Source organism: Anabrus simplex, chromosome 14 (assembly GCF_040414725.1).
Source record: "Anabrus simplex isolate iqAnaSimp1 chromosome 14, ASM4041472v1, whole genome shotgun sequence".
In the NCBI taxonomy this organism is placed as follows: domain Eukaryota; kingdom Metazoa; phylum Arthropoda; class Insecta; order Orthoptera; family Tettigoniidae; genus Anabrus; species Anabrus simplex.
In genome coordinates, this window is record NC_090278.1 from 22,768,181 (window position 1) to 22,793,286 (window position 25,106).

Genomic DNA, 25,106 nt, shown 5'->3' on the forward strand with positions numbered 1-25,106 from the left:
TCGAAATAGATAGGTCCGTAAAATCGCTAACCTCTTTACCGAGAATATGGGATCAATATTGTTGGGGTGATGTGTCATGTAGTCCTAGCATTTGCTTTGTATTTTACCATCTCAGCATCCGGTGAAATCCCTAAAATGTTAATGGATGAAAAGCCAATATTATTATTATTATTATTATTATTATTATTATTATTATTATTATTATTATTGTTGTTGTTGTTACGGGGATACCCGTGGAGCAGAAAGAGGTTAAAGAAGGTGCCGGGATGAATGAAGGTTATAATTTTAGAACTTCAAACTTAACAATTTCTCATAACAATGAAACATCAGGTACAATGACAATCTTGAAACAAGTCAAGGAAAAAGACAAGATTAGTGAATTCTACAGGTCCTGGGCTTCAAGCCCCTCGCTTTACAACTCCTGAGCTCCCAGCTCAAATTTACAAAAGAGCACAAATTTATTCAAGGGCAGAAATCCCCTAAATCAAAGAGCACTTGCTCCATATTACAATATCTAGCCTTCCAGAGGCACTCTTTACAATTACAAAACTTGAAAAAGAGCTAAAAGGCTCTCAGTTTTCCAAGCCTACTCAAGGCAACATCAACTTACAATTACCGGTCTCTCAAGGCACAACTTACAATTTGAAAAATTATTATATACAGGGGCATTTCCTTCATGGAAAAGAACAGATTAAATAACTGGCCCAACCACAAAAGGAATGGAGGCGTACACAGTGATCCAAGATAATGAAAACTAAAAAACCTAAAGGGCTCTAGGCCGATGACACAGGGGCTATTCCCAAACTACTGAGGTGACTCGTATATAAATTACTTAACACATTACAGAAAGAAAAACAATTAAAAGAACGTAGTAACCCCAAACCAAGATGAAGGGGAGCTCGAGAGGGTACTTCACTCTCTATCCCCGGTTTAAGGTTAAAATTTTATGAGATTTTTACATTAGCCGAAAAAAGATTTACATTTTAGAAAAGTTTGTTACATCACTAAGGATTCGGAGCTTTTCCTCGGATTAAACTGCGGAGGTAGCAAGAAAGGATAAAGTTATGTGGCCATTACCTTAAAGGTGTTCTGGTTGCCGACGAAAGAGGCCGCCCGCCTCCTGATTGACACACACACTCAGATAGACGACGATCAATTAGCCAAGAAACGTGAAAAGCCGCAGTTTATAAACCCTCAGGGAAGGTTCGAGATTATTCAAAACTAAACCACCTAATGGGTGGGTAAGAGATAGAGATCTGCGCTCAGATGGCCTTCATTTAAACCGCAGTGGTACGTATAAGTTAGGAAATTTGTTTGGAAGGGTAATAGGGAGGTACATTCAGGGAAACGGGATGGCCTAGGGAGCGGTGATAAGGGAACAGGGAACTGGAAATCAAGTAGGGATGACATAAAATTGTTAGTGTTGAACTGTAGAAGTATTGTAAAGAAAGGAATAGAATTAAGTAATTTAATACATATATATATTCACCAGATATTGTAATAGGAGTTGAATCATGGCTGAGAAATGATATAATGGATGCAGAAATTTTCTCAAGGCACTGGAGTGTGTATCGTAGAGATAGGATAGGAATGGTGGGAGGGGGAGTGTTCATTCTGGTCGAAGAAGAATTTGTAAGCTACGAAAAAGTTAAAGATGAGACACATGAAATTCTAGGTGTAAGGCTCATTTCTAAAGATAATAGGCAACTTGATATATTTGGAGTGTACAGATCGGGAAAGGGTAGCACTGACGCGGATTCGGAATTATTTGATAGGATAGTCAGCTATGTGGGAAACGACGTGGAAAGAAATATGATTGTAGCGGAAGATCTGAATTTGCCAGATGTCAATTGGGAAGGAAATGCAAACGACAGGAAGCATGACCAAAAAATGGCAAATAAGTTAATATGGGAAGGACAGCTGATTCAGAAAGTGATGGAACCAACCAGAGGGAAAAATATCCTGGATGTGGTGCTATAAAACCAGATGAGCTCTATAGGGAAATTGAAGTAATAGATGGTATTAGTGATCATGAAGCTGTTTTTGTGGTAGTTAAAAATAAATGCGATAGAAAGGAAGGTCTTAAAAGTAGGACTATTAGGCAGTACCATATGGCTGATAAAGCAGGCATGAGGCAGTTTCTAAAAAGTAACTATGATTGGTGGAAAACGGTAAATAAAAATGTAAACAGACTCTGGGATGGGTTTAAAGAAATTGTTGAGGAATGCGAAAACAGGTTTGTACCTTTAAGGGTGGTAAGGAATGGTAAAGACCCACCTTATTATAATAGAGAAATAAAGAGACTAAGAAGGAGGTGCAGACTGGAAAGAAATAGAGTTAGAAATGGCTGTGGAAGTAAGGAGAAATTGAAGGAACTTACTAGAAAATTGAATCTAGCAAAGAAGGCAGCTAAGGATAACATGATGGCAAGCATAATTGGCAGTCATACAAATTTTAGTGAAAAATGGAAGTGTATGTATAGGTATTTTAAGGCAGAAACAGGTTCCAAGAAGGACATTCCAGGAATAATTATTGAACAAGGGGAGTGTGTATGTGAGGATCTTCAAAAGGCAGAAGTATTCAGTCATCAGTATGTAAAGATTGTTGGTTACAAGGATAATGTCGAGATAGAGGAAGAGACTAAGGCCAAAGAAGTAATAAAATTTACATATGATAACAATGACATTTACAGTAAGATACAAAAGTTGAAAACTAGAAAAACGGCTGGAATTGATCAGATTTCTGGGGATATACTAAAAACAATGGGTTGGGATGTAGTACTATATCTGAAGTACTTATTTTATTATTGTTTGGTCGCAGGAGCTATACCAGATGAATGGAGAATTGCTATTGTAGCCCCTGTGTATAAAGGAAAGGGTTACAGACATAAAGCTGAAAATTACAGGCCAGTAAGTTTGACATGCATTGTATGTAAGCTTTGGGAAGGCATTCTTTCTGATTATATTGGACATATTTGTGAAATTAATAAGTGGTTCGATAGAAGGCAGTTCGGTTTTAGGAAAGGTTAATCCACTAAAGCTCAACTTGTAGGATTCCAGCAAGATATAGCAGATATCTTGGATTCTGAAGGTCAAATGGACTGTATCGCGATTGACCTGTCTAAAGCATTTGATAGGGTGGATCATGGGAGACTACTGGCAAAAATGAGTGCAATTGGACTAGACAAAAGAGTGACCGAATGGGTTGCTATATTTCTAGAAAATAGACCTCAGAGAATTAGAGTAGGTGAAGCTTTGTCTGACCCTGTAATAATTAAGAGGGGAATTCCTCAAGGCAGTATTATTGAACCTTTATGTTTTCTTACATATATAAATGATATATGTAAAGGATTAGAATCGGAGATAAGGCTTTTTTCGGATGATGTTATTCTCTATAGAGTGATAAATAAGTTACAAGATTGTGAGCAACTGCAACGTGACCTTGAAAATGTGGTGAGATGGACAGCAGGCAATGGTATGTTGATAAACGGGGTTAAAAGTCAGGTTGTGTGTTTCACAAATAGGGAAAGTCCTCTCAGTTTTAATTACTGCATTGATGGGGTGAAAGTTCCTTTTGGGGATCATTGTAAGTATCTGGGTGTTAATATACGGAAAGATCTTCATTGGAGTAATCACATAAATGGGATTGTAAATAAAGGGTACAGATCTCTGCACATGGTTATGAGGATGTTTAGGGGTAGTAGTAAGGATGTAAAGGAGAGGGCATATAAGTCTCTGGTAAGACCCCAACTAGAGTATGGTTCCTGTGTATGGAACCCTCACCAGGATTACCTGATTCAAGAACTGGAGAAAATCCAAATAAAAGCAGCTCGATTTGTTCTGGGTGATTTCCGACAAGAGAGTAGCGTTACGAAAATGTTGCAAAGTTTGGGTTGGGAAGAATTGAGAGAAAGAAGAAGAGCTGCTCGACTAAGTGGTATGTTCCGAGCTGTCAGCGGAGAGATCGCGTGGAATGACATTAGTAGACGAATAAGTTTGAGTGGCGTCTTTAAAAGTAGGAAAGATGACAATATGAAGATAAAGTTGGAATTCAAGAGGACAAATTGGGGCAAATATTCATTTATAGGAAGGGGAGTTAGGGATTGGAATAACTTACCGAGGGAGATGTTCAATAAATTTCCAATTTCTTTGAAATCATTTAAGAAAAGGCTAGGAAAGCAACAGATAGGGAATCTGCCACCTGGGTGACTGCCCTAAATACAGATCTGTATTCATTCATATTCATTCAGTCATTCATTCATTCATTCAAACCAGCCACACCCTCTCAATTTTATTGGTTGAGTTCAAAGTAACACTCAAAACCGTACAAAAAGCTTGTGATAGGTTGAAAACTAATTACAAAAATTTTTCATTGGCCATATTCAAAACTGGCGGAAAGAAAAAAGGAAAAAATGTCAACCCAAAAATAAACGAACATCAATCAATTACAAAACCTAGAAAACCGAGCTCGATAGCTGCAGTCGCTTAAGTGCGGTCAGTATCCAGTATTCGGGAGATAGTAGGTTCGAACCCCACTGTCGGCAGCCCTGAAAATGGTTTTCCGTGGTTTCCCATTTTCACACCAGGCAAATGCTGGGGCTGTACCTTAATTAAGGCCACGGCCGCTTCCTTCCCACTCCTAGCCCTTCCCTGTCCCATCGTCGCCATAAGACCTATCTGTGTCGGTGCGACGTAAAAAAAAAAAAAAAAAAAAAAAAAAAACAACTAGCAAAACCTAGAAATACAAAACTTCTTTAAATTATTACTTCATACACCTCGCACCAGGGTGCATGATCATAGTGTTTTGGTAGTGTCATCTATGGAAGAATGTCCAAAGTTCTTGATGAATGGCAAACAAAACAAGGAGAAATTCACTCAGTTTAGGAAACTTTACAACAGTTACTTAATTTTTAAGTGGTGACATTTTCTGATTAAATTTCTAAGTTCCTGTTGACGTAGTTTCCACCCTTGTTCCTTAGAGGAGTTCATTAAGGCGCTAATTTTGAATGCGCGGCGTTGAGGTGTACCTCCCGGTACAATTATTATTATTATTATTATTATTATTATTATTATTATTATTATTAAGACGGAGCAATATTGTCGAGTGCTGTAACATACAGTCATAGCATTTGTTTGGTATTTACTATGGGCTAGTTCGTGAGGTTCGGTTCGATTCCTAGCCAGGTTAACGGAAATAAATACTCCGAGCTTACATCTGTCCACTATTATTGATGGTAGTGATTATTGTTTTCTTCAATATACAGTAATATGCGATTAAAATGTGTTCTGTGATCGTAGTAGTTTTTTATGCTGTGTGCATTTCTTAAAATCCTAGTTACTGTCAGGAATCGAACCCGATGCTTCTATGACTGAAGGTCAGCATGCTAACCCATTCCATTAATATCTCCACTACGTTAGAATATTGTGTTACGTGTGCTATATATGTAATGTGTGTTTTCTTTAAAGAATTTAAGGTTCTGTGATTGAGATATTTTAATTCAAGCTCAGAGGCTTTGTAATTGTGCAGTCGAAAGACATAGGTACCTCATCTCTTACAGGCAGACAACAATATAGTTAAATCACATTTTAATTATGTTCCTTTGTGTAGGCATCGCAGAAGAGATAATACGAATTAAGTCTACCATGCAAAATACTGGGGTTGTACCTTTCAATCACCTTTGTCGTCAGCCATGATAATAGATAGGCGACTAAATGGGTGCCCCTGAGAAGCCGTCCGAGCCATTTAGCGTAAGAAATTAATTTTTGGTGACTATGTTCCATTTATAGCCAGATTACAGATTGTTTGTTTTATCTCCCTGTCTGGCGTAAATAGTGACTAAAAGGGTAAAATCATTTTATAAACAAGGTAAGTTAACAACAGACAATATATTAATATATTTCCAGTCCCTCTACCCACACAGCCGAAAACAAGATTCAACCAGTTTTTTGCGACACGAAGAATAGCGCCGTCCAAGCTATTCAGCGCAACAGAGTAAGTATATACTATTATGTGTAAAAATGTCCCCTTCGCAACGAGAGGGCGCTGTTCATAGCATTTTTTTTTTTTTTTTTTTTTTTTGCTAGTTGCTTTACGTCGCCCCGACACTGATAGGTCTTATGGCGACGATGAGATAGGAAAGGCCTAGGAGTTGGAAGGAAGCGGCCGTGGCCTTAATTAAGGTACAACCCCAGCATTTGCCTGGTGTGAAAATGGGAAACCACGGAAAACCATCTTCAGGGCTGCCGACAGTGGGGCTCGAACGCACGATCTCCCGGATGCAAGCTCACAGCCACGCGCCTCTACGCGCACGGCCAACTCGCCCGGTTTCATAGTTATTTGTTTGTTGGATGGGGACATAAAGCCTTATGCTAACCTCACAATTCATATTCATTAGATAAAAGGGGTATGTGTTACTACCCTGCCTTCCTAATTCACATGTAAGTATCTCAGGTAATCAAAATGTAATTGCTAAATGAAGTGTGTGTTTGCATGTAGTCATAAAATGTATGTGTGTGTAAGGGCTACCTCACAGCATTTGCTTGTCCTACAATCAATTCTATATTTTTGTGTGTGTTCAGTTTTATGATAGAGAGTGCTGTGTGTGTATAACATTAAAGAGTAGTGCGTTTGTTATCATGTATATACTATTGTTATCTTACACATCAGAGAGTTTCAGTGTTCTACGAGGGCAGTTCAGAAAGTAAGTTGCACTTCCCAGTTATGGCCATTTATTACACCACCTATACAACTGCAACACGACTATAACGACATACACTGTAACGTCACTTTTCCACATAGTTTCCAAGAGACTCCAAACATTCCTGCGAACGCACAACCAACTTGTCGATGCCGGATGCGTAGAAATTTCCTCCAGTGTTCTGTAACCACTCGGAGACAGCCGCCTTCACCTCCTCATCGGTCTGGAAACGTCGACCACCGAGCTCCGTTTTGAGCTTACCGAACAGATGAAAGTCACATGGCGCTAGGTCGGGACTGTAGGGTGGATGTTGCCAGACCTCCCACTTGAAACGCTGCAGCAGTTCTCTCGTTTGGCGGGCCTTGTGAGGTGTTGCGTTATCGTGCAACAAAATCACACCGGCGCTCAGTTTCCCCCGGCGCTTCTCTCTAATCGCTTTACGCAACCGGTGCAACGTATCCATCATTGTGTCTGACTTGCAAGCTCACGCGTATTTTTATTTTTTGCTGAGATATCATGCTACTTCCGTTCGCCAGCTAGAGTGGAAACTCGCAGTACTGCGTCTATTTCATCTTACAACTTGGAGGAGACAACATGTGTGTACATATAATTTATGATCTTTCACCCCCCTTAAAAAACATGTAAGTATCTCGGAACATTCTTATCCGTGTGTGTTGCAATTACTAAGCGAGTGAGCCGAGCGAGTTGGCTACGCAGTGTGCTTTCTTGATTTTCGTATGAGTGTATTCACAATTACTAAGCGTCTTAGCAGTGTGATGAACGAGTTAGCTACGCGGTATAGATTTTTTTCGTGCCGAGCGAGTTGGCTACGCAGTGTGCTTTCTTGATTTTCGTGTGAGTGTATTCACAATTACTAAGCGTCTTAGCAGTGTGATGAACGAGTTAGCTACGCGGTATAGATTTTTTATTTTTATTTTCGTACTAAGCAAATCATTTGAAGTGTTAGGTATGCGATATGTGCACAGTGTGTTTTTAGCTATGCGATATGTGCACAGTGTGTATGTTAATCATTGAAGTTGTACTGAACACATCAAACAATGTTCGATTCTAGGCTTGCTATGTTTCAATCTAAACAAAGGTATCCCCTAACATGTTGTATCGGATCACATGTAACGACATCGAGTGCAGTGTTCGATTCTAGTCTTGTTAGTTTCAATCTAAACAAAGGTATCCCCTAACATGTTGTACAGTGTTCGGTTCTTAGGATAAAGGTATCCCCTAACATGTTGTATCGGGTCACATATAACGACATCGAGTGCAGTGTTCGATTCTAGTCTTGTTAGTTTCAATCTAAACAAAGGTATCCCCTAACATGTTGTACAGTGTTCGGTTCTACTTGTTTCGTGATCTGAACACATCAATCATTGTTCTGATCACATGTAACGACATCGAGTGCAGTGTTCAATTCTAGTCTTGTTATGTTTCAATCTAAACAAAGGTATCCCCCTAACATGTTGTACAGTGTTCGGTTCTACTTGTTTAGTGATCTGAACACATCAATCATTGTTCTGATCACATGTAACGACATCGAGTGCAGTGTTCAATTCTAGTCTTGTTATGTTTCAATCTGATCTTCTTAGAACAAAGGTATCCCCTAATACAGCGTTCGATTCTACTTATGTAGTGTTCTGAACACACCAGACAATGTTTTAATCACATGTTGAAGTTAACGACATCGAGTACAGTGTTCGATTCTACTTATTTTGTGTTCTGAACACATCAATCAATGTACAGTGTTCAATTCTAGTCTTGTTATGTTTCAATCTGATCTTCCGACATCGAGTGCAGTGTTCAATTCTAGTCTTGTTATGTTTCAATCTAAACAAAGGTATCCCCTAATACAGCGTTCGATTCTACTTATGTAGTGTTCTGAACACACCAGCCAATGTTTTAATCACATGTTGAAGTTAACGACATCGAGTACAGTGTTCGATTCTACTTATTTTGTGTTCTGAACACATCAATCAATGTGCAGTGTTCAATTCTAGTCTTGTTATGTTTCAATCTAAACAAAGGTATCCCCTAATACAGCGTTCGATTAGTGTTCTGAACACACCACACAATGTTTTAATCACATGTTGTATCGAGTACAGTGTTCGATTCTACTTATTTTGTGTTCTGAACACATCAATCAATGTTCTGATCACATGTTGTACTGGCTGTCTCATAAGGAGCTATGTATAGCCGCCATCTTGCATCCGCCATCTTGCGCAAGCATCCTTAGGGCGTCTCTAGCCATGGATCCTTGAGCCGCCTCATAAGAGCAACCACCATCTCGCGCAAGCATCCCTCATAAGGAGCGTTGTATAACCGCCATCTTGCGCAAGCATCCCAAGGGCGTCTATGTATAGCGATCATCTTGCATGAGCACCTTTAAGGAGTCATGTATAGCTACCATCTTGTGCAATTAGCGTCGAGAGATGGCTGCTGTAGAATTTTTCTTTTTAAAATTATCCGCTACCACATAGAGTGTAGCACTGAGGTTTGCGATGTAAGATGGTGGATGACAGCTGCGCGTGAGTTTGTAAAGCATGTGGAATTTGCCGCCACCACATAGATGGCAGCACGGTGCTCAAAGATGGCGGATGACAGCTAACAGAACTTTTCAAATTACCCGCTACTACAGAGAGCAGCACGGTGCTCAAAGATAGCGGATGACAGCTAACGAAATTGCCCGCTACTACGTGCTTAAGGTAGTAGTCATAAAGAGGGCAGCACGGTGTTTAAAGATGGCGGATGGCAGCTAACGAAATTACCCCGCATGAGGGCAGCACGGTGCTCTGTTGATTAAAGATGTCGGATGACAGCTAACGAAATTGCCCGCAGCATAGTGCTCTGTTGGTTAAAGATGGCGGGTGACAGCTGTCAAAAGAGCATGTGGCTTTGTTTCCAAACAAGAGCACGTGGAATTTGCCGCCACAACAAAGAGGGCAGCACTGTACTCTGTTGCTTAAAGATGGCTGTCAAAAAAAAAGCGCGTGGGTTTGTAAAGCAAGTAGAATTTGCCGCCACCACATAGAGGGTAGCACGGTGCTCAAAGATAGCTGCTGTCAAAAAGCATTTTTCAAATTATCCGCCGCCACATTTCAAAGATATCTAGCTAAAGATGGCAGCACGGTGATTAAAGATGGCGGATGATAGCTAACAGAACTTTTCAAATTGCCCGCTACTACGTGCTTAAGGTAGTAGCCATAAAGAGGGCAGCACGGTGTTCTGTAGATTAAAGATGGCGGATGACAACTGACGAAATTGCTCGCAGCACGGTGCTCAAAGATGGCGGATGACAGCTGCACATGGCTTTGTTTCCAAACAAGAGCACGTGGAATTTGCCGCCACCACATAGAGGGCAGCACTGTTCTCTCTGGATTAAAGATGGCGGATGACAGCTGTCAGAAAAGCATATAGGTTTGTAAAGCATGTGGAATTTACCGCCACCACATAGATGGCAGCACGGTGATTAAAGATGGCGGTTGACAGCTGTCAAAAAAGCATGTTGATTTGTAAAGCACGTGGAATTTGCCGCCACCACATAGATTGCAGCACTGTTCTCTCTGGATTAAAGATGGCGGATGACAGCTGTGACGTACCATATTTCAAAGGTAAGTAGCTAAAGAGGGCAGCACGGTGCTCAAAGATGGCGGATGACAGCTGTCAGAAAAATAGCACGTGAATTTGTTTCCAAACAAGAGCACGTGGAATTTGCCGCCACTACATAGAGCGCAGCACTGAGGTTGGCGATGCAAGATGGCGGATGACAACTGTCAAAGGTAAGTAGCTAAAGAGGGCAGCACGGTGATTAAAGATGGCGGATGACAGCTGCACGTGGCTTTGTTTCCAAACAAGAGAACGTGGAATTTGCCGTCACCACATAGAGTGCAGCACTGAGGTTTCGGATGCAAGATGGTGGATAACGTACCACATTTCAAAGGTAAGTAGCTAAAGAGGGCAACACGATGCTCAAAGATGGTGGATGACAGCTGCACGTGGATTTGTTTATCTCGCGCTAGTGAGGTTAAGTTGGTAGCACTAAGGTTTAGACCCGTCAAGATGGCAGCACTACCGATGATAGGTGACGAAAGAGGGCAGCACCGTGCTCAAAGATGGCGGATGACAGCTGTCAAAAAAGCACGTGGCTGTCAAAAAACACGTGGCTGTCAAAAAGCACGTGGCTTTGTTTACCTCGCGCTAGTTAGGTTAAGTTGGTACCACTAAGGTTTAGGTCCGTCAAGATGGCAGTACTGAGGTTAGCGATGCGTTGTTGTCTGTCAAAAAGCACGTGGCTTTGTTTACAAATCTGTTGAAAAGCATGTGGCTGTCAAAAAGCACGTGGCTTTGTTTACCTCATGCTAGTTAGGTTAAGTTGGTACTATTAAGGTTTAGGCCCGTCAAGATGGCAGTACTGAGGTTAGCGATGCGTTGTTGTCCGTCAAAAAGCACGTGGCTGTCAAAAAACACGTGGGTTTGTTTACCTCACGCTAGTTAGGTTAAGTTGGCACTAGTGAGGTTTAGGCCCGTCAAGATGGCAGCAGTGAGGTTAGCGTTGCGTTGTTGTCGATGACAGCTGTCAAAAAGCACGTGGCTTTGTTTACAAATTCAAATCTCCCGCCAAAATTCAAATTTCCCGCCAAAATTCAAATTTCCCGCGGGCGGCGGAGGCGGAGGCGGCGGCGGAGGAGGCGGCGGAGGAGGCGGCGGGAGGAGGAGGAGGCGCCCGAACTCTCCCATTATACTACTCCGGGGAGTTCGATAACTTCGTCCCGTCAACTCCGGTTACTGCAGCTAGCTAATCTCTGTTCTTTCCGCATACAGCAGATTAGTTTCTCTGAAGGATTTAGGATCAGGAGGATTTTCAACCACAAAACATCAAGCTCTAATGAACTTATATATATTTAGTAGAATATTTACATTAGTAAATCAGGAATGACATTTATGACAATTAGTGGTAATGTTACAGCACTTCCTGAGAAAGCAACGGCAAATTCTTCATCATTATTTCTACGTCTTATTATGACTTCAGTCCCTGAGGCAGGTCCACTTCATCACTCACTATTTGCACGGTGCATAGTCCTCACATACTGAGACTATGGAAACAAGTCACTGCATCCAATAACATAAAATATAACAATATAATAATAATAATAATAATAATAATAATAATAATAATAATAATAATAATAATAATAATAATAATAATAATAATAATAATAATAATAATAATAATAATAATAAATACCTAGGAGAATGGATAACATACAACACAAAAGAAAAGGTAGCTATAGATATAAGTGTAAGAAAAATGGAAAAGATGTTTTATATGACAAAAAATATACCGGGTATACAATAAGAAATCTCTACCCTGGAACTTGAAATTAAGACGCCAAGCATTGGTAACATGGAAATATTATTCTTTAATCAAACAGTGGCCCGGCAAGAAATTTAATATGCCGCAGAAACCCTTAAACTTACTAGAATTGTCAATCTTGAAAAATTAGAAAAAGCTGAAGGATGAATTTTGACCTATAAGAAGCAACAATGCCGAATTTTGGCTACGAGCAAACAAAAGTTTAAAGTTGAAAAACTGACAACTCTAATGAGGAAAAGAAGAGTCCTGTTTCTTGAACACTTTTGTAGAATGAATAACAATAGACTAACTAAACAAATCTTCAACTTATTGAACAGTTACAAATCCAAGCCAACGTGGTTCATTGAAATTGAAGAGGATATGAAAAACACTGAACTTAAAATAGATACGATAAAAAAAGCAGAACACGTTTCAGAGAGGTAACACGAAAGGCTGAATTTCAGAAGAGAAAGAAGTTAACTACTGGAAGAAAATGGACTCAAGAGGAAAAGGAACAACATTCTCAGAAAATGAGGGAAGTTTGGAAACAAAGAAAGTTAAATGCAAAGAAAAGTAACGAAATTTGATTTATCGTACGCTCAAAAGGGTTATTCGAAAAGAAGAAGGCTAAGTTAAATAAGTGATCTAAAGATCTGAGGGAAATGGGAAAGAAAGACTGATCACAGGTTCGAAATCACCACAGCATAATAACTATGTTACCCCCCTGATAGTGTTTCTCATTCGAGATAAACCTCCATTATTCCTGTTACAATACTTAGATATAAGTTTTAAACTTCGGCATTTAGACTTATCCGCGACAACTTACCTACATCTCTACCCAAACTGAGTTAGTCGGATGTTTAATCAGGAAATGGAGGCATCGTGCTGGAGGGTTCCTACCCCTGGGTACGGTACAATACGTCTATACTACACTGTCTCTTCTTATGCATTTGTGTCGACATTTTATAGACCTATGCACATAAAAGTAGGAAGTACACATATTATAATTAGCAGAGGAACACTAACATAATGTCCGCTCTTTTCCCCGGTATCAGTCGCAACTGTAGCTTCAACTGGTTCAGTAGATTCATCATCAGATTTTCGAGGGGGCAGAATGCAGCTCTCTGGATCATCACATTTAGCACTCATTAGTTGTGGTATTCTTGAGAATGTATCATTACAATGATTTGAACAGTTAAACTGTGTATGCCAAAGCATCACTTTAGTAATTGAGCCGCTAATCAAAAACGGTCCGGTCTCTGGAGCAGTCAACCGATCATTGCCATGAAGGTCCACAACTTTCAGTCCAACGTGCTTTTCAAATGTTTTAGGATTCAGATGTGTTAATTCATTGTTAGATAGATCAATGAGACGGAGACGTGGATAGCCATCGAATGCGTGTGGATGGATATATGTGAGGTTACACTCTACTTTCATAGAAGTGGCATTCTCATATTCAGGTTTATGATGTTCTTGCAGAAGTTTAGATCCCGGGGGGCAAGGTAAAACAACATCCAACTCGCCGTCTCTTGTCTCCTCGCCGCCAACTGCTACGAGAAGTACCGCAACAGGTAACAGCTTCATTGTACCTGAAACAAAATAAAACAGGAATATAACAATGGCAGGAAGTATCCTGTCTTCTGTTACAGGAATGTTGATCTGGAAACATATGAAAAGCCTCGGATTGTGTTTGACATCGCCTTAAATACTATCGCCATTTGTATTCGACAAGATAGGCAGTCAGTCCAATTACTAAACTATATGAAAGTAATTCTCTCTCAAAAATAATATGTTCACCTATACAGCGATTCAAAATTGTCAGGATTAAGAACACACGGCTGTTTGTTGTACTTAGTTGAACTCTACAGGAAATTAATTTTCGTTTCTTTAGTGTTGCACATCTACATTATTTTCACTGCCTTAATTTAATTCATGAACTAGGAATACATTTTCGTTTGTGATCCCCACACAGTTCGTAGAGTGACTTTACATTCTCAAACTCTTGAATGTCACAAGGAACAAGTCTTTGTAATGTAGGATAAACCCTGGTAATTTGTGATACTGCTAATTTCCTGATAACTTTTTAAAATACCTTCTCGTATTATCCTTTGTCCCAGATGTACACATTTTTTGCCCACAGGGAGTGCTGTATGTTTTGTTTCTGGAAACATACGCTTAGGCTTTCTATTTTCACCTAGCGTTGGTCATACAGAATTATTACCATATGGGGAAGTTTGTTGTTGTCTTTTGAGCTATGAAATTCTTGCGTTATTTTAATAACAGATATCTACAACGAAAAAAAAATTAGAAGTTATAATTTAGTATACGGGTACATTCAAAATTAATGTATTCTTTTAATAAATGTTAATATTGCTTTTTGTGAACATCGGTTTTTATTTAATATCCTTATATTTTCAGATATACATTTTAGCATTTTATGGGAAAATTTTAACCGATACGGCACTGATGAAATGTATTTTTTCTTTCTTTTTGCATATTTAAAACCATAATTTTGCCATGATTTAGTCTTACATTAATAATGGTGTTAACATACTACGTTTTTATCATAATATCTACAAATATTTAAATTGACATATCACAAATTAACCAAGGTATCACGAACTTACTATAGCCTTATGCTTCTCTTCCGTGTAAGACAACCCCGAAGTACTGCGAAAAAACACTGAAAACTTGTTTAATTCAGTAAAGCCGGTAAAGGGCTAAACAACTCCTTCTATAAAGCTTCGAAAGAGTGTGACGTGCCATGGTCCACTCCAAAATATGTTCTTAAAGGGACTGCGTCCCTAAACTAGGCAAACCGTTTGCTTTGTCGGTAGAGATGGAACAACGAATATATAAATGTGTTCTCCATATGCAGGACCTAGGATTCGGTTTGGCAGTTTTGCAAGTATTTTCTATTTTGTATTTTGATGAACTGAAGGATACTCTGACTTCATCATGTTTGGGACGTGTGTTTGTTTTACAGTCGTTAATACCCCCTCCCCGCAAATTGTATTTTCTGTTCACGTCTTTCAAATGTTTGTTCGATAAAATAAGGGATATTTTAATTTTATATATTAAATAGCAGTGTTAATAGTATTTTAATGGACTTACTTAAACATCACGAAATTACCAATCTTTACACTAATGGCCTTTTCTCTCTGCCATTTCTAAATTTTAACCAGATAGCTGGTTTTCATAACGGGCAGGTTAGAAGGAAAACTGTTAATGGTAAAACAGTTGGAATCTGTTTTACAAACTCTTTTCTATGCATTTTTTCTGATACAGTGAATAAGAAGGGAAACATCAGGAGATTTTGTACTTGGCTGGAATTAGTGACGCGTGTGATTCACGGGGAGGGTCACGTGGCCATCTATATCAGGTATAACGAGCCAGGAATTCACGGACCTGTGAGAACCTCATGGTTTTAAAGTATTACGCCAGTTTTTACAAATATTATATTTTCTGTTCAATACTTTGAAATAACTTAGAAGATGGTTGGTAATGTGGTGTTCGGCAAGTAGACAGACATATATTGAATCGCCAATCTAAACAACCGTTCAAAAAAGGAAACAATGTTTTGAGTTTTGTGGTAATGAACGTTAGGGCGGACATATTGTCTCTATCCTTTTTCAATGTTCATTATAATGAATACTTAATGTTTGCAAGGTGAAGTCAGGTCATCTTTCAGGGTCGACGGAAACTCCTTTCAGGACTTTTTTATGTACGACATTCTTTGTACTTTATATTTTTACGTCGCACAGACGTACTATGCTCGTCAGATGAGAATTTGCATGTTGCGTGGTAAAGGTTAGTCCACATCAAATTTAATAAACAATTTTAATGAGAAAATTCTCAACATTTTAAGAAACTTTTGTTAAGAAACTTCTTCAACACTGTGTCCACACCAAACTAACTGCTTGTGAGGTTGCAATGGATATTTATTTATTTATTTTTTTATTTATTTATTTATTTTTTATTTATTTATTTATTTATTTATTTATTTATTTTTTATTTATTTTTTATTTATTTATTTATTCATTTTTTATTTATTTATTTATTTATTCATTTATTTATTTATTTATTTATTCATTTATTCATTCATTTATTTATTTATTTATTTATTTATTTATTCATTTATTCATTTATTTATTTATTTATTTATTCATTTATTCATTCATTTATTTATTTATTTATTCATTCATTTATTTATTTATTTATTTATTTATTTATTTATTCATTTATTTATTCATTCATTTATTTATTTATTTATTTATTCATTCATTCATTTATTTATTCATTCATTCATTCATTCATTCATTCATTCATTCATTCATTCATTCATTCATTTATTTATTCATTCATTCATTCATTCATTCATTCATTTATTTATTTATTTATTTATTTATTTATTTATTTATTTATTTATTTATTTATTTATTTATTTATTTATTTATTTATTTATTTATTTATTTATTTATTTATTGCAAAATTAGGACTCTTGTTTCCAAGGAGTCCCTCGCCTGTCAAATGGGAGTGGGACTCCATTACTCCCATAGGTCCGAGGCTTGCTTAAAGTGCTCTGAGCTCGGTTAATTCATGAAGCAGGATGCTGCCCTACTTGCACATAGTCCAAGTGAGGATCTCTCCTCTAACGGGTTATGGACCACCGGTGAATTGTATAGTCCTAGCCGCCTGAGCACAAGGAGGGTCACGACTCAGAATATGTCCGAGATGCCCATTCCCATTCCATAGCAACTGGTATCCCGACTCTCAGGACCACTTACTAGGCCACTCAGCCGTTGCCCATGGTTCACGAACTAGGACGTGACTACAGTAACCCACAAACGTAAAAAGAAGGCTTATCAGAAATAACTCCAAACAAGGGCCGAGGCAGACAGGGATTTGTACGTAGATGAAAGAAACAGAGCGAAACAAATAGTTGTTGAATCCAAAAAGAAGTCATGGGAAGATTTTGGTAATAATCTGGAAAGGCTAGGTCAAGCAGCAGGGAAACCTTTCTGGACAGTAATAAAGAATCTTAGGAAGGGAGGGAAAAAGGAAATGAACAGTGTTTTGAGTAATTCAGGTGAACTCATAATAGATCCCAGGGAATCACTGGAGAGGTGGAGGGAATATTTTGAACATCTTCTCAATGTAAAAGGAAATCATTCTGGTGGTGTTGCAAACAGCCAAGCTCATGGGGAGGAGGAAAATGATGTTGGTGAAATTATGCTTGAGGAAGTGGAAAGGATAGTAAATAAACTCCATAGTCATAAGGCAGCGGGAATAGATGAAATTAGACCTGAAATGGTTAAGTATAGTGGGAAGGCAGGGATGAAATGGCTTCATAGAGTAGTAAAATTAGCGTGGAGTGTTGGTAAGGTACCTTCAGATTGGACAAAAGCAGTAATTGCACCTATCTATAAGCAAGGGAACAGGAAGGATTGCAACAACTATCGAGGTATCTCATTGATTAGTATACCAGGAAAAGTATTCACTGGCATCTTGGAAGGGAGGGTGCGATCAGTCGTTGAGAGGAAGTTGGATGAAAACCAGTGTGGTTTCAGACCACAAAGAGGCTGTCAGGATCAGATTTTCAGTATGCGCCAGGTAATTGAAAAATGCTACGAGAGGAATAGGAAGTTGTGTTTATGTTTCGTAGATCTAGAGAAAGCATATGACAGGGTACCGAGGGAAAAGATGTTCGCCATACTGGGGGACTATGGAATTAAAGGTAGATTATTAAAATCAATCAAAGGCATTTATGTTGACAATTGGGCTTCAGTGAGAATTGATGGTAGAATGAGTTCTTGGTTCAGGGTACTTACAGGAGTTAGACAAGGTTGTAATCTTTCACCTTTGCTGTTCGTAGTTTACATGGATCATCTGCTGAAAAGTATAAAATGGCAGGGAGGGATTCAGTTAGGTGGAAATGTAGTAAGCAGTTTGGCCTATGCTGACGACTTGGTCTTAATGGCAGACTGTGCCGAAAGCCTGCAATCTAATATCTTGGAACTTGAAAATAGGTGCAATGAGTATGGTATGAAAATTAGCCTCTCGAAGACTAAATTGATGTCAGTAGGTAAGAAATTCAACAGAATTGAATGTCAGATTGGTGATACAAAGCTAGAACAGGTCGATAATTTCAAGTATTTAGGTTGTGTGTTCTCCCAGGATGGTAATATAGTAAGTGAGATTGAATCAAGGTGTAGTAAAGCTAATGCAGTGAGCTCGCAGTTGCGATCAGCAGTATTCTGTAAGAAGGAAGTCAGCTCCCAGACGAAACTATCTTTACATCGGTCTGTTTTCAGACCAACTTTGCTTTACGGGAGAGAAAGCTGGGTGGACTCAGGATATCTTATTCATAAGTTAGAAGTAACAGACATGAAAGTAGCAAGAATGATTGTTGGTACAAACAGGTGGGAACAATGGCAGGAGGGTACTCGGAATGAGGAGATAAAGGCTAATTTAGGAATGAACTCGATGGATGAAGCTGTACGCATAAACCGGCTTCGGTGGTGGGGTCATGTGAGGCGAATGGTGGAGGATAGGTTACCTAGGAGAATAATGGACTCTGTTATGGAGGGTAAGAGAAGTAGAGGGAGACCAAGACGACGATGGTTAGACTCGGTTTCTAAGGATTTAAAGATAAGAGGTATAGAACTAAATGAAGCCACAACACTAGTTGTAAATCGAGGATTGTGGCGACGTTTAGTGAATTCTCAGAAGCTTGCAGACTGAACGCTGAAAGGCATAACAGTCTATAATGATAATGTATGTATGTATGTAGGACTCTTGGCCCTCTCTTACACTTAACCACATTATGCGGTTTGATAATGAATACAAACTTAATATTCAAACTTAATACCATGTATAGAATATAATAATTTAATATAGCCTAAAACTAAAAGATCTACATCCCAAGTCTAAAATTAAGAAAATAAATTCAATATTAACTACTCTACGGAGGATTAATGTAATATAACAGTAATTTATGTAAACTTTTGGGAACTATTTACTCAAGACATTCACTCACGCATTCACACATAACTACATATTCAAGAATTCTTCAGACTGCCTTTTGAAGGTAATTAATGAGGGAAAATTTCTAATTTCAGGTGGTAAAGCATTCTATATTCTAGCGCCCGTCACAAGGAAAGAATTACTGAAGGCAGATGTATGATGTGGAGGTACTGCAATTGTTGACCCAGAACGCGTGTCACGGACAGGAAAGGAAGATAGAAAACGGAAATTACTGGAAAGATATTCAGGTATATTTTCAGTCAAGAGTCGATAGATAAGGGTTGTTACATGCTGATTTCTCTGCTGCTCTACATTTAACCAAGAAAGTTGTGCATAAAATGGGGATACATGCGAGGCAAAATTCAATGAAAAAATAAATCTAATGCAGTAGTTTAAAGCTCTCTGCAGTTTCCCATTTTGTTCACTGGTAGCATCCAGCAACATGACATCACAATATTTAAAAATTGGAAGTATCAGTGTTTGAACCAGTCTTATTTTTAAATTGAGAGGTACTGTAATACGGTCTGCTGAATCTTAAGGGGATGAAGTGATGAATGAACTTTCCTGCATACATTAGTGACATGCTCATCACAGTTTAATGTTTCATTTATAGTGACTCCAAGGCTTTTTACTGATTTACAGAATGGGGTAGCAACGCCATTTTGTTGAATAACTGGAAGTTGTAGACTGTGTAAATGGGTAAGCAGTTTTCTCTGGCAGTAAATTTGAAGATGGTAGTTGCAGTTTTCCAAATTAGAAGAGATGTCATTCAAATATAAAATGAATAACAGGGGGCCGAGTATAGAACCTTGTGGCACACCATTAACTTTGTACTTCCACTCCGTTCTCTTTTCATTCACGACAACACACTGTCGTCGGATATGGAGGTATGAAAATATAACCTTTATTTAAATTTTAATTCATCTTTCAGACTTGTAGTTAGACCCATTCCAGCCCGCACCTTCTTTCACCTCAGCCTTCCACGGATAACTCCATAATAATAATAATAATAATAATAATAATAATAATAATAATAATAATAATAATAATAATAATAATAATAATAATAATAATATTTCACGGGCGAGTTGGTCGTGAGGTAAGGGGCGCGCTGCTGTGAGCTAGCATCCGGGAGATAGTGGGTTCGAATCCCCCTGTCGGCAGCCCTGAAGATGGTTTTCCAGGGTTTCCCAATTTTCACACCAGGCAAAAATTGCTTAAAATAATAAAACTGCTGTAATATATTATTTACCTTAATTAAGGCCACGCCGCTTCCTTCCAACTCCTAGGCTTTTCCTATCCCATCGTCGCCATAAGACCTATCTGTGTCGGTGCGACGTAAAGCCACTAGCAAAAAATAAAATAATATTCCTCCCTTAATCAGTTTACCCTCCTGAGTTGGTTTCTCCCTCGGACTCAGCGAGGGATCCCACCTCTAGCGCATCAGGTGCAGTGTTCTGGAGCGTGAGACTTTGGGTCACTACCTTGCCCAAGCGGCCTCACTTACTATCCTAAACAGGGACCTTGTGGTGGGAGGGGGAGATAGGAAGAAATAGGCAAGAAAGAGGGAAGGACGCGGCCGTGGCCTATGTTAGGTACATTCCCGGCTTTTGCCTGAAGGAGAAGTGGGAAACCACGTAAAACCACTTCGAGGATGGTTGAGGTGGGAACCGCACCCCTCTCTACTCAGAGGCTGAGTGAACCCTGTTCCAATCCTCGTACCACTTCACATATCGAACCCAGGCTTCCGGGAGTGGCAGCCAATCACACAGAGGCGGACGGTACAAACACTTTCAGCCATTTACAGAGGGCTGCAAGCTCGTAAATGAAACAGCATCCACTACTACCATCTAATCCAGTGATTCCCAACCTTTCGTGGCCCATCTCCCCTTTCTGGAGGTTGACTAACACCTATCGCCCTCTTTTCATTTTATGTCTAATTTTAATTTGGAGTTAAGTGTAAATAATACAGCAGTTTTATTCTTTTAAACAATTTTTACTACCGTATATAAAAACAACCAAAAGCAGTTTTATCCGGTCACTCTTAAGTAAAACAGAAAAAATTAAAATGTAACTTACACTTTTACAGATTTTAAGAACAAACAAGTGAAATAATTAACTAAGATCATTGACGTACATTTAAAACACAGGAATCATATATTCATTTTTAAATTGGAATCTGGAAAAACTGAGAAAGTTGACAGTTAACATATGAAAAAATAAATGAAAATTTTAAAACTTTGTTATTGTTTTATTTTACCTTTTCAATGGCTGCCTTTTTGCTTGGTGGATTTCAGTTAAAGGTTGAATATCCGGCTTTATGTTCGTCAAGTTCAGGCGCAACTCTCCTTTGAGGCAGTCGTCCAACTTATTTCTTTGTTTTGTCAGGAGCTGGACAACAGAACGAAATCCTTTTTTTTTTTTCAACTAAATGTGTTGACGGTAACGAAATAGGAAGTGGTTCAGTTCTTCCCCACAATTGTGGGTAAGTTTCCATAAGCTTCACCGAGGCTAACTCGTAACCGCTCTGCTCGGAAATGATTTTCGCCTTACAGTCATACTTCAGATCTAGAAAGTCCGCCTGCAAAGAGTTATCAAGCTTATCCACAGCTTCAAACGAGAATGGATCTAGAATCCACTCCGGAATTTGTAACTTGGTCAAATCTTCAAATCTTGATTCCATGTCAGTTTTTAACTGGTCAAAGTTATCAGTTAAAATTAGGATTTTGTCTTCTGGGAGCTCAGGAGTCTCGTTATCTGACACTGAATACTTTTTAAGGGTCGGAAACTGAATCATCTCTTTACGGCCAACATTTACCTTGTGAATATCAAACTTGGTGATGAATGATGAAATAATTCCTTTGGCCTTGATAATGTTTATCTTGTTTCCTTGAAGCCTTATATTGACTTCGTTCAATTTTTCAAAAATAGCTATGGTACGCAGGTACCAACTTGCGTTGCTTCAAATTCTCACTTAAAACAGGATCAGACGTGTCGAGAAACTCAGTAACCGTGTCAAATAATCGAAGAAACGGCGCAAAGAGTTTCGTTTGGAAAGCCACCTCACGGCTGTATGTAGAAGCAAGCGTTCGAATTCCTCATCATTTTCATGGCAAAGTTGTCGGAACAGACGGTGATTGAGGGAATTAGCTTTGTTATTGTTGACACAAGTAATAACAAGTTGTAGGGTTTCATGCAGGACACCACTCAGTTTTTTCGCAGCTAAGTGTTCACGATGAATGACAAAGTGAATAGCGATGACCTCTGTCACTTCTTTCTTAACGTGGGATAGAAACCCAGCATGACGACCTGACATAGCAGGAGCACTGTCTGTTGGGCAAGCGCTCACTTTAGTTAGGGGAATCACTTTTTTCATCAAAATAATCTTGCACCACTTGAAAAATCAACGATACCTTCGTATCAGTGATCAAAGTTCTAGTAAACAACATTTCCTCGGTAATTTCCTTTTGTTCATTAATAAACGTCGCATAAGCTAATAAAATTGCTTTTTTATCAATCATAGTTGATTCATCAACCTGCAATACAAATGTACTTTTTTCAGCAAATTGGTGAGTTTGGATTCAACGTCCGTGGCCATTTCGCCAATTCGCCTGGAAACAGTATTGTTGCTCAAAGGAACCTATTGATTTATCTTATAAATACGGCCCTCGCCTAGCATGATTTCAACAATTTATTTGGTAGGCGGTAAAACAAGTGTTTCGCCAATTGTGTGAGGTTTGCCACATTTAGCGATCAATAAAGACACCTCGTAAGAAGCAAGAAGACCTTTGTCAAGATCGGTTGCTCGTTTTTTAAATAATTCACTCACATTAGGCCGTTTATCAGCTATAGCTCTGAGGTGTTTAAAATAACTAAGTTCTTTACTCGCTTTATCACTGTGTCCTCTTGATAAATGATATTTCATTCGAGAAGGCTTCATTACTAGTAAATGTGGAAACTGCATATTTTGCGGTGACGCAATAAAACCGAATTTCAAATACTCAGTTGAGTATTGACGACACTTCTTCTTTTGTGAATCCATTGCGCATGAACTTCTACACTTCGAAACATACGCACAAAAACAGGGAAGACCCGCACAAAACAGATGGTGAGGCACACAAAGGTTAGCTGAGACTGAAGACGAATGTAGGACATGGCAAATGTGTTATGATCGCAGGAGGGGGAGGGGGTTGAGTGACCAGTCGGCCGCGCTGAGCAACAACTGGTGGGGACTGTGGAGAGGGGTGATTGCAGTGAACCCGCCGGCTGAAAATAGTCAGTTAATCGTGCTACCCGGCAACTTCTACTGTACAGTACTATTTTAATTTTTCTCCCTTTGAACACTCTTCGCCCCCAAATCTCCTCCACTTATATATTGCCTCCCCTGATAATCCAAATTGCCCACTTGGGGGCAATCGCCCCTAGGTTGGGAACCACTGATCTAATCTTTCATACATGGTCCAAATACTTTTCAAAAACGAGAGACTTACGCAATTTGATGTCCCTTCCTAATATTGTTCACCGAAACAAAACACACTCTTGTACGAAGTTTGGAACTAAAATAGTGGCAACTATTTATTTACAACAGATACAAAAGCGTTACATTTTAGCAACCTTTACAGTCCTTCAATATAGTCACCAGCATTGTGTATAACCTATTGCCAGCGATGTGGAAGTCGTAGTATACCTTTAGCAGAGCCTGTGCTGTTGATGGTGCGAATGGAGCGGTCTACTGCCTGTCGAATCTCTGCAACAGTTCTGAAGCGAATGCCTTCATCTTCGGAATCAAATCGAAGAGCATGCACTTCTTCTTCACTGACGCTCGTAGGATGACCTGCCAGATGAATGTCCGCCACAGTTTGCCACCATCGTTGAAGGCTTTTACCCAACGTGCCACTGTTCTGTAAGGCAATGCATATTCCTCGCAAGCCTCTTGAAGACCTTGATGGCACTGTCGTGCTGTACGACCTCTGACACATTCAGTCTTGATCCAACTCCGTTGTTCCTGTTTAGGAAACATAGTGACAACGTTACGTTAGACCGCTGGCTCAAAAGGGTCTGTGTTTCTCTTGCTTGTGTGCACGCAGGTGATGTGTGAAGGGCGAGTCCATTTGCTCTGAGGTAAGGTAGGTATGTAACCAATGTGTGCTATGAGCGACAATATTAGATTACGTTGCATAGCGTCTCCACAGCAGTGTTGCCACTATTTTAGTTCCAACCCTCGTACTTATACAAGATCTTTATCAATATACAATATCATTATGTAACACAATCGTCTTGTATGAATTAACCATAAATTTCTACCTTGAAGATGAAAGCGAAAGTAAGTCTCCAGCCGTACACATGTTCTCCTGCTTAGTAGATAAACAGATCGGCGGAGAGTTAGTCCTCACAGGTATGCGTTGAGGCGTGTGCGGTTCGAGGTGGCGTTAAAAATACTGCGGCTAAAAACATGTTGGAGTTGTTCATCGCGCCATGCCCCTGGAGTGACCGGACGTCCTCCTTGTCCTGGTTGTTTTGGGGCAATCTCTTTTATTATTTCGTTTTTACAAGTATTTTCAGTACTCCATGCCTTGTATTGTGACAATAGACGCTATTTACCAGTCTGTATGATTCTTTCTCATCAATACCCCGTTAGAACACTGCTATGTCAATGTGCATAAAGCAACAGGAGATAACCTGAATTGGAAGGACGCCTCTTTTAAATGGATGCCGCTGAAAGTGATATTGATTATTCTGTATTTACTAGCTAAGTATAAATCCTTTCAGTTTGATATACACTGACTGACAGAGCAAATGCAACACCAAGAAGGAGTGGTCAGAACTTTATGCCAATTGCAGGGTAGACTGACGTCACTGAGGTATGCTCATAATGTGAAATGCGCCGCTGTGCTGCGCACGTAGCGAACGATAAATGGGACACGGCGTTGGCGAATGGCCCACTTCGTACCGTGATTTCTCAGCCGACAGTCATTGTAGAACGTGTTGTCGTGTGCCACAGGACACGTGTATAGCTAAGAA

The 25,106-nt window shown here is 39.2% G+C and overlaps 2 protein-coding genes across 5 annotated transcripts in view; one reads left to right on the top strand and one right to left on the bottom strand.

Annotated features, from left to right (window-relative positions):
• LOC136885771 (gastrula zinc finger protein XlCGF57.1-like) overlaps positions 1 to 25,106 on the top strand; it is a 712,640-nt gene that overhangs the window by 266,900 nt on the left and 420,634 nt on the right. For 2 of the 4 annotated variants that reach the window (XR_011018963.1, XR_011018962.1), the window contains one exon: positions 19,181 to 19,333. The exons of the other annotated variants lie outside the window; for them this stretch is intronic. The gene's annotated coding sequence lies outside the window, so the exon portion shown is untranslated. The remainder of the gene's footprint in view (positions 1 to 19,180; positions 19,334 to 25,106) is intronic. 4 annotated transcript variants of the gene reach the window in all.
• The window catches only part of LOC136885770 (uncharacterized), a 40,955-nt gene continuing 27,451 nt past the window's right edge, over positions 11,603 to 25,106 (bottom strand). Inside the window, exon 3 of the mRNA XM_067158507.2 lies at positions 11,603 to 13,648. Coding sequence (XP_067014608.2) covers positions 13,023 to 13,643 — 621 coding nt within the window. The 5' untranslated portion in view covers positions 13,644 to 13,648 and the 3' untranslated portion in view covers positions 11,603 to 13,022. The remainder of the gene's footprint in view (positions 13,649 to 25,106) is intronic.